The sequence below is a fragment of the Galendromus occidentalis genome, unplaced genomic scaffold (genome assembly GCF_000255335.2).
Source record: "Galendromus occidentalis unplaced genomic scaffold, Mocc_1.1 scf7180000077433, whole genome shotgun sequence".
Taxonomy (NCBI): Eukaryota; Metazoa; Arthropoda; class Arachnida; order Mesostigmata; family Phytoseiidae; genus Galendromus; species Galendromus occidentalis.
The window spans coordinates 118,687-128,959 of NW_003805421.1; the positions used below are offsets into that span (position 1 = coordinate 118,687).

Consider the following 10,273-nt stretch of genomic DNA (forward strand, 5'->3'; position numbering starts at 1 on the left):
GGAAAACTGCAACAACGCTGCGAAGAAACTCGCGAGAAAATTCTATCAGAGGCCGGAGAAACTACCGGCTGCGGTAGAGCTCACCAGCTACAGTTGGTTTGCACTCTCTAGAAACTTCAGTACCACCTTATACAAGAAGATCGATTTCGCTGGTGGCGTTGTCGCAAGCTGGGTACAGCTCGAGGGGCAATCGACCCTCAGACTGAACCGAAGAAATTGTCCATGCTTATTAGAGGTCAGTGTGAGCGGCGGAGACTTCCTCATTCTGCGGATTGATGTATGGGACTTGGAGTTCGCACCGGAATCCTCAGGTGCCGACTCGATCGCTGTGATTCCAACAGGTTACATACAGTGATATCGGCACGAGGAGCTCCCGAGTAATGCTACCTCGGTACGTGCTCACCGAGCCGGCGCGACGGACGGCGCTGCCGTCGTTGTGTCGGTCTGATCGGATCTCTCACATCAGTATAAATTAGAATGATATGGAAGGCCTGTTAACCGCATAACCCTCTGATGAAGGCATGCATTCTAAAGGGCCCGAGCCGGGAGCGCATCGGCCAGGGACCGGAATTCAGCTAGAAGAGATCTTATGGGCACGCGAGTCCTCGTCCGAATAAGTAGATTTCCCGAATATCCGGTGTTCCCAGGAAGCAGACTACATGTCTAGTATCTGGATGAGCTGGCCCCGAGCCTCATTCAAATCCACTTGATGTGATCAGCTTACCGAAGCGTCCAGTCCGGCGCGTCGTGATCAATTATTCGCCGGACATGTCACCCACGAAGCTCATCACTAGATACATAGACTCAGCGAATGGAAAAAGCGCCTTATCCCTGCCTCAAAAATAAGTATCGGAGCAATTTTGAAGCACGAGGAATGAATTCTGAATTCTCGAGGTCCGTGGTAATCTTCACAGAAATCAAAACAGCGCCGGAAACGTCGGCAACGAAAGTCTCAGCCCTCATAGGAAGCGAGCGACCGCAAGTCTAACCACCCCCATCAAGATTCAGCATTCGGGTGGAAACCCCGACCCGTTTGGGAATTCCCCAGGCGAAGTGTAGGAACCTGGAAGAGCGATTATGATGGAATTTGAGTGGATTTTTCTAATAGTGTCCCGAGAGAATTCTCTCGAGGACCGATCTTGGCATCCCAGGGCTTTGCTGCGACCTTTCGTCTCGCCTAAGGGTCGTTGGCCTGAATATAGGACGGCATGAGTCCTTCCTTGTGTATGATCGACTTCACCGAGAGATGGATTCTGAATTCATACAATTTATTCGTAGAAGCGGTCGAGGCAACAAGAACACATAAATAAAAACAGTAACAAGGTTCAAGTCGCCTGCTTCCTACATGTTCAACATTCGTTATGCTATCAGGTGTCATGATTCTTATGGTCATCAAACACACCCTTACCGCGGATCTCGTGTCCGGAAACGCAAATGATGACAGACGCTCTCAGATCAATCGATCGTTCCGGACGTGTGATTCCTCATACAGAGCAATTTCATTCAGTTTCGCCATCGATTTCGCGACAGTCACGTCTCCTATGACTATGGTTGTTGTAGCGACGTTAACAGCGTCTTCCGAGACGACTGAAACATTGTCCTCGCGACTGGACTGCTTGCGATTGTCGACTAGCGTCACCTCGTAATGTCTCGTCTCGCTTCCATTTTCGTTCGCCTCCGTATCCCCGCGCTGTTGATGCGTTCCCTTCATTTGGCGATCGCTTTCATTATTCCTTTTATTATTATTATTATCGTCGTTCGCTCCTCCCGTGTCGGACAAACTGCGCCGCAGCAGACTAGATTTCTCGGGAACTTTGGGCGCCTGGAAAATACATCGCGAATCATTTCTTTCTCGGCTTGGCGGGCAAATCCGAACGGCGGGAAGCCACTCAGTCACACGACCGAGTAATTTAGTCGCTAATTCAACAGTTTTTCTCCTGATCTCCCGATTTTTCCTCCATAACTGATTTCCCACGGTTCCCATACTCACCCAGTTCGGATCTCCTTTGTGGTTGCTCTTGACTCGACGAGGTGGTAATCGAGGCCCCTCGGTCCTAGTACGTTTCGGCACAGCGTAAAGATCTCGGAGATTGTCCCGGTCATCGGTGGGATTGGATTCCGCCGGGGAATAACTGCCGTCGGAACTATCAAGGGAGTTCACGGAATTCCCTTTCGTTTCTGCTGAAAATAGTTGACTCCTGCGCTTCTCTTCCTTTATCTCTTCTTCTTTGACGAGGTCCAGTAGCTCCTGATAGACCTGGAGCAACATCGATTGGACGATAAGCACGAGACCTCATTCAAAATCCGCGGAAAGACCATCCATGCAGACATCGATACCACCCCGCGGTTAGCCAATCGCTTTCAACGCTGCGGCTGTTGGCCGTCTACCTCGCTGCTAACAGTTCTAACCTTTGAACTGTGAATTATCTAAACTTATCCACGTAAACGTCTCTTCTCCTCGAACCGATCGGATGTCCTTCACTTTACAGAGGGCTATCCGTTAAAAACCATCACCTAAGCTAAAACCGGCACCATGATCGCCGCTTCCATCGCAACGTCAACAACAACAGAAAATCGGATCTTTTGGAAATCGTTTGTAAGGAGATGCTTCAGGGAATCCTTACATATTTCGGTTGCGCGGCGTTCGGTCCCTAATGGATTGGATTGCATTCGAGTGGATTTACCTGATCTCCCGATGCGTAGGCGGACGTGACTACGTCAGGCAGGTCGTCCTCCCTTATGTGGTCCCGATGCCGGATCTCCTCGTAGATGTCATGGTATGGGTAATCATCACCGTCTGGGTAGATTTTCTCAGGGGGGAGCGCCGAGTCGATGCTACCCAAGGGCTCCGAATACTCCGGCTCGATCGGGAAGGCATCAAAGGATCCAGAATCATCCTGGGGAGATGAGATATTTGAGACGGAGATTCTAAGATGTGAATTTCCGGGGAAAAATTATGTCGATTTCTATAATTTTCTCTCTCCGATTCACTCAGAGTGTTTTCCCAATAAATACCGGGATTATTGTGATTCTCTTGATAGCTTCAGGAGAAATTTTCGCATTCGATATCTCCGGTATCGAGGGTAATCCCAAAATACTATTCGGTCGCGCCGGAAGATTCGGTGGTTCCGGTATCGGGGTGGAGATCAGGGAAATTGGCCTGAAGTGGAGACAATACTTACTTAGGAAACTTCTCAGCTCGTCTTTCGGATATGCGGCCCCGAATTCTGACTCTCGTCATCGAGAAAGGATGAGAAGCCTCTCTCCTTTTCGACGAACCATCATCCACTATCCCCGAAAAACGCCAGTACGATAATGAAGGTAGCAGGGAAATTCATCTACAACTCAGGGTTGTATCGAGAGAAACGGAAGTTTCTGGAGACATTGATTGAGCATCTACCAGGTGACAGCCTGGCTGTTCACTGCCCCTAGATTACTGTAACGAACACAGGAGCGGAAATCGCGATAAAAGCTCCATCAGCTCACTGAGTAGCAAAGATCGAAGGCAAGAGGGCCCAGCGAGAAGGCACGATAAGACAGAGAGCAGCTTGAGTTATTCGTATGATTCTATGGAACACTGTACCGTGAGCTGTTTCCGTTGCTGGTGTTTCTGGGCAAAGTGCCCAGAGGAGGGAGATCATCTTGTTTCTTGGTGCACGATATGATTGAAGTTGTCGACGAGGATCTTGTCAGACCGAAGGATCCCTTCGTAGTCGGCACCACCGTGATGTCATGAGACCGGCGATGCCTGCAATAAGCTATATTAGAGCAGATTCCCGAAAATATGCAAAGACCTCTTCTTGGTGTTCCCGAAGCCTTAATCTCGGAAGCCTCTCGTACTGGAAGAAACCAACAAACATGACCGCGATAAGAGCACACCCGACTCGGGACCTCGAATGATGCATGAGGGAATCCTACTTCTGATCCCCGCTTCCATCGCCACGCTCCGTGGAGTATGGTGAAGGATACGGCGATCGAGGTGAATTGGAAGACGTCCATCAGAGGCTTCTTTGGCGGAGGGTTCTGGCACGACTGCTTCCGAGGCTTTCTTATCTGGTGCTTCCAATAGGCCCCATTGAAACCATACGAATGCCCTCGGTATGCATTGAATCCGGTATAAGGACTATGGTTATTTTCCGACCCGAGCGCTGAAATGACCTTCGGGAGCGTCAAAAAAGTCGAAAATGCACCCCGTCAGACTTGCAGTGTTTCTCACCATTGAGACAACGCCCGAAATCATACTTGTTGATAAATCAACTTTTCTCCGCTTCCCGAATTGCGTCACAGCAGCGGGCGGGTAGGCCAGAAACGGAGCAAGAGTTCTCCGAAGAGAACAAAAGCACTTTGAAAGAGCAAGGTTATCTTGAGTACCTTCCACGGCAGGTATGAATTGAAGTGATTTTTATGCGGGAGCCGGCGACGTCGGATCATTCTCTGATTGAGCACGGAAAAAACGTAGAATCAGAACAGTTGAATCGTCTTTCACTAGGTAATCCTTTCGCCAAGATCAGCCACGCGGCTCCGGATTTCGAACGTTAAAGTAGCCGGTCGAAAGGTGGGCATGACTCAAGATACGCAATCATTCTTGTAATGGGCTTGGAGCCGAAGATGACGAATTCCGTCCCGATGAGCGATCCCGCATCGAGTGTCGCCGCGTCCTTGTACTACATATTTATCGAACCTCAAGTTCACGCACGATCAACAAAATGAATATCGCGAGTTTGGGACAGTCTTCCGATTTCCGAAATCGCCTCTATGATTGATGCGGGGAAATCGCATCGGGACGAGCAGTCGCTGAGGCTGTTGCTGCTTCTCAGCCATGGAAGATCGGAGTGATTGTCGCTCTGGGATATTCCATTGAACTTCAACGCCAACTGACGTCAATGGGTCAGTGAGCATAAATCATTCTCATTTTTGTTCACGGGGCGGTTTCTCGGAAAGTTGGCGGAGCCCGCCACAGACGATCTTGACGAAAGACATCGCGAACCGTCACCGCGACCGTTCCCGCGCGTGACTCACGAAAATTCGTAGGTCCCCTCCAACCTTTCTCTCAGTTTGGAAGCCGCTCCCGACGCCTGCGTTCTCATCATCGTAGTTGCTCCAGGTTCGCCGCTGGCGTCCACAGAGTCCGGTATTACCCCGTTGCCTCTGGTGCGACAGTCTTCCGACGCCCCGGTCAGCCCGGGCCAGCGAGCAGCATGCCCATATGAAGCGAATCATAGCCCGATAAAGCAGCTCGCCGCTCCAGATGTCGACCACTGCCATTGTGCAGCGAAATATTGGCCAACACATAGATACACTTTTCTCTTTTCAAGATCGGTTTCCTATGGGTCGTTCCTATTCAACCGTGCCTGCTCCTTTTCAGCCCATTCTTCCATGAAGGGATGTATTCCAGGCTACCGTGTCGATATGGCATTCCCTGTTCGCGACTCGCGCGCAGGGTCGATCTTTCACCCTACCGTCCCATAGCATACGACGCCCCATCCAGTCACGCTAGAAGCGAAGCTTCGCAGGCAACTCATGATGAGGAGATAAATAGCTCTCAGCCTCTACAGCTTCCCAGTTCGAAACTCACCTAAGGATGAGACAGTTTTTGAAAAGGTCGAACATGCACATCATTTTTCAAACATCACTGGATGAAGATGCTGACTAGGACTTCCTGAAACTCGCAAAAAGAAACAAACATTAGGGAGCCTCATATACAATGTACATGGCCTTCCGGTCACTTCGAGAATATCCTCCCTGTGACGTGGATTGCCTTGGTTCGATTCGAATATTGATGTTCTCCGGAATCTCGAGGGAAAATCCGGCCGCGAAGGGTCCGATAATCGGGGGCGAATATCCCGCGGAATAATTGCTGCATGCATTCCTCTTGAAAGCTGTCGGAATCATTCAGAATCCAAGGTTTCGTTATAGCCAGGAGAAACACTGGAACACCCATTCAGCTTTCCAGCACCATTGTGCCGTGATAGTCTCAGGCTGAGCTCTTTGTTACGCCGCTCTTGTTTACAAACCGCAATTGCCGATGGAATTGCAGTTGATTCCCCGAACGGAAACAATGTAGGCAGTCACGGCACCGGCGTCATTACTACATAGGAGCTTCCAAAAGTAGGCTCTCCGCGTCAACCATGGAGGCCCAGCTTAGTCGAATGACACTCCGGTGGAGGATGAATCGGCCTGAGATAGAAGGGCGTTACGCGTCGCGATTTCGTCTGACGCGCGACGGAGCATCCACTCAAGTTTGGATCAGTAACTACGATCGAAGTATGCCAATGCCGTAAAGCAAAAACTTCTCTTATGGCTCGTTCGCTAAATCGCTTTCTATGATGGACCAAGATAACGCGCATGCAAGGCATTTCGAGGTTCTTCGCTCCTGGAATTTCGTCTGCACTCTTGCGTGAAGTGTGGGCTCCATGTGGCAAGCAGAAGATGTTTGCTTGTGTCGGAGCAGCATCCGGATCATTAGAAGGTTTCCAAAACACAAGGTCCGAGCATCACGTGCAATCAGATTGCGTTCATTTTTCTCCCAGTAGAGGGAATTACTCCCCGGCGTAGACCTGATGAACTTCTCGATTTGAAAGCGCAACTCGAGGCTAAGAAAATCAGCGGAAACAATGTATGTTCGGGAAGATCGAAAATTTCGCAGGGGACGCGATGTCAACAAAGAATATAAAAAAAACCAAGCAGATTGAGGATGATGAAATAATCAACCGAAATGATATTGATACGTTCCTAGAAAGCTGTCAAAAGTGACCGATATCTTGAGCGGAGAACGTTGCTCAACGGAGCATCCGTCGTCCTCCCGGCTTGAATCTGCTGTATCTTATCGAAACTTTCCCTACCACAGTGTCAGCCGTGATTCCACTGAAATCAACCCGAAATCTTTCCTCCGTAAGTCCAATTCACCGAGAAACCGATGGAGGGGACTTCCCTCGCTTGGGTCATCCGACGGTGAATTTTTCCTACCCTTCCTCACATGGAGAGTAGAGCACTCCGATTCCTCGTCGATACTTTCGTCGCACGTGGGCCAACCATGCGGAATATAAAGCCGTCCCTGAAGATTACAAAGGGAAACTTGGCCACCCATTCTGGATTGGGCGGCTCTCGGAGGGAACAACACACCGGACTTTCAATGCAACGATTGCGTACGATCTCTTTTCACAATGAGAGTTTCAAATGGGTTATGAAGCAGATATCGGCGGTCAGTCAGTGAGCTTTGCCGTCGCGGGACCACATTAAATGCCGTGATTAAAGCAGAGCCAGGCAAGCTACGGACGGACCAGACGCGATGGATCCGTGAAGTTCGCCGACGTCGCGTCGGGTCAGGGTCGTCAAGCTTCGGACCATCCTCCCAATACTAGGACTAGCCCCACTGACTATGCGTGGGCAGTACCATGTGAATTTGAATTCAGTCGAAGACCAGCCAGCTGAGAAAATTCGATAGAATGCTCACGTTCCTCTCCGGATTCAATGCCCCATTTGTGGGCTGAGGCTCCTGGCAGATCGTGGCCTTGCCGGGAACATCTTTGGCCGCGCACCGTTGTCGCCGTCGACATGATTCATGATCAATGATGGTGACGAACGGTGCAAGATTCAACCAGAACCGGTAGAAGCGATGACAGCGACCAAGGAATCGCCTCAAATCGGGTGAATTCGGCATTTTCGTCGCGTCAGAAATTTTCTTCAGCTGCTCTCGGAACAGCGTGCCAACTCTTGATTGTCCAGCGGAATCACGGAAATCATTCCGTAACATCCAGAACTTTCTCGGTCCGTGTAGGGATCGCTCGATGTCTTCAGAATGAGCGAAGATCAAAATTTTCTCGTGGACTATATCGAGAGGAGAGAATTTCACAATAATTATTCGTGGTAAACAGTGTCGCAACAGACAACAATCATGCACCCAAGGACCTGTTCAAGAGCTTTTGACCGATAAGCCAACAATGAGGCTCATTTGCTCATCTTCGATATGCGTTTTCGCTTTCGTCTGTGAAGACTTCGGATCGAAATCCGAGCGACCGATAGAAGTCTCGCTCGCTCTCGAGAATCCTTGCTGGGTGAGGAGAAAACTGAATGAGGGGGCTGGAGTGAATGTCAGAATGTCGATCGGAGTGCCTCGCGTAGCTGCGTGAATATGGCACTGTCGGTGGGACGAGAATGTGCCCACAGCTCGAATGTCTCGAGGATCCCCTTCCACGTCGGATTGGAGTTCTCGATGCACCATTTTCTATAATGATTCGGAGAGATTCTAGCAATCTGTACGTCCTTCTCCGATTGTGGGTTGCGGTGCATCGAATCCTGAGGGGGAGCGTCCCGTCGCCTTCTGGCGCACCGGGAAGAGAAGAAGCTTGAGGAGAAGACTTGAGCTATCAATGGGCTCGGTTGCGTTCCGCAGTGAGTCAATGAGCGAGCTTCTCGTTTGTCTGCACTTTTTCAAAATGAAAAAGACTCGTCCCGAAGATACGCCCCTGAGCGAACACATTATACGCGGGGGAAATTTCCATTCGCGCGCGACACTCGGTCGATGAGCTTCCAGCACTTACAATAACGGAAATTTCGAAATATCACTCGTCTGATGATCGACCGGGAGCAAGAGCACGGATGTTCCCTGGTTCGCTCGACGGCAGTATTATCAGTCAACACACATACATAGCCCTCGAATACTGTTAAAATGTGCGTCGCGCTCGATCGCCGCGTGACGGAAGTGTTTACTATTCATTCTGGGATGAGGCGCGACCTTCGTTCCAAGTTCGGTAAGTGCGTACCACCGCGTTGACCGATCCCCGAAATGTTGGAACGTTTGTAGGTGTCACGTGTGATCTGAAATTCAGGACGTGACTCACTGCGAAAACTCAGATGATCGACTCTGAACAAGAGAAGCAGCATCGACTCGGATCGTCCGAGTGAGAGAAAACACGGCATCTGGGATTAATTCTGCTCTCAGCGCCATGAGTCATGCTCTGTCAACATTCTGCCGCAGACAATCTTGGAGCAGTCGTTCGATGGTCGGCTTGAAACAGCTGCTCGCAGCGTTGCGACCAGGAGCATCGACATCGTGGAAATTTTCGGTTGACGCGGAAAAAAATTCCGAGATTCCTGGATGGACTCCGCTCGATCGTTCGTGGAAGCCCTCGACCAGTCGATCGCGAGGCGATCCGTAGAGCGAGTACGCAAGGGGCCACAAGAATTAAAATGACTCGAAAGCATCATACTCTGATATGAGGAAATACTTCCTTCTCCTGACCCATCATTACACACATACATTCAGTATTCTGTTTGGTGCAGCGCCCGAAGCCGGACTATCAACGGCGTCAGCTCCTAAAACTCTGGCGACTCGGATTCGGAAGTACATCTAAAACAAAAGCCGACATTTTGTGTCCACCACAGGGGAAGCTAATAACAGCAGAAACCCAAGGTCGCCAATCAGAACTCTGAACCAATCAACGGACCAACCCAATAATAGAGGAAAAGCCGCACGAACACTCAAAGAAGGCGATCCACCCGTTGTTCCGTTTTGAGGTAAAAAAAGAAGAAAAGAAGAATTGGTAAATTTCGGCCTTCGTACAATCGGCCCTTCCGAAATTCGAGTGTTTGATCCGCAGTAGTGATGTCCAGCGATGTCTATTGTGGATTCCGACGAAGTTCCGTGAGGGTGTGTTAGGGTTTGGTCGAGAGGGAGCTTGCGAGATTTTGATTGTTTAAGAAAAAAAACTCAATTAAGGTTACGACATCGCTACTCGCATCTCGCATGCGTGCCAATTTTTCTCATTATTTCAATTCGATCGTGAGACGACGACGAAGAATGAAAGTATGGACGCCGAAGATATCCGATGCCGATGGATGCCTCCTTCGAACTACAAACAACGATAGCGGCGAGGATTAATTCCGATATGATGCGCAGTCGACCGAAGGCTGTCACGGCATTGGTTAATGAATAAAACCCGGATGGTAAGGGCTGATAAGCGTCGAACGCTCGTCATCGGATTCGTAATGGGGGTCATCGGAAGGTCACGAGCTTCCTACAAGTTTTGTTCATCCGATCTCTCGTCCAGTCTCTCGTTCCCGAGCAGCGATCGGTATCCGCTTGGATTCAGCTTCTTATTCAACGAAAGCGGTGGGACGACATCCGACACGAAACGCTATAGGTTCCAGAGCGGAATCGAGCGTCCGAAAAAACTGGAGAAGATCCGAAAGTTTTTCCGCTCCTTCCAAGAATCCCATCCCGCAGTTGCGACCGACCGACCGACCGACCGACCGACCGACCGACCGACCGACC

The 10,273-nt window shown here is 50.0% G+C and overlaps 1 protein-coding gene across 1 annotated transcript; it reads right to left on the bottom strand.

The window, feature by feature from the left end:
- Positions 1-1,450: 1,450 nt before the first annotated feature.
- Positions 1,451-5,619, bottom strand: LOC100908555 (uncharacterized). The gene is made up of 6 exons (XM_003742847.1): positions 5,576-5,619; positions 3,584-3,748; positions 3,016-3,160; positions 2,685-2,897; positions 1,991-2,257; positions 1,451-1,822 (listed from the first exon to the last, which is right to left on the bottom strand). The coding sequence occupies exons 1-6, from the start codon at positions 5,617-5,619 to the stop codon at positions 1,451-1,453; spliced, it is 1,206 nt and encodes a 401-aa protein (XP_003742895.1).
- Between the last annotated feature and the right edge of the window lie 4,654 nt (positions 5,620-10,273).

What these genes read in the sequence shown, in the direction of transcription:
- LOC100908555 (XM_003742847.1), bottom strand. Translation starts at nt 5,619, where the DNA reads ATGATGTGCATGTTCGACCTTTTCAAAAACTGTCTCATCCTTAG. An exon ending in AGCAACGGAAACAGCTCACG is followed by an intron (nt 3,161 to 3,583) that starts GTACAGTGTTCC and finishes TCTCCACTTCAG; the next exon opens with GCCAATTTCCCTGATCTCCA. An exon ending in ACAAAGGAGATCCGAACTGG is followed by an intron (nt 1,823 to 1,990) that starts GTGAGTATGGGA and finishes TGTATTTTCCAG; the next exon opens with GCGCCCAAAGTTCCCGAGAA.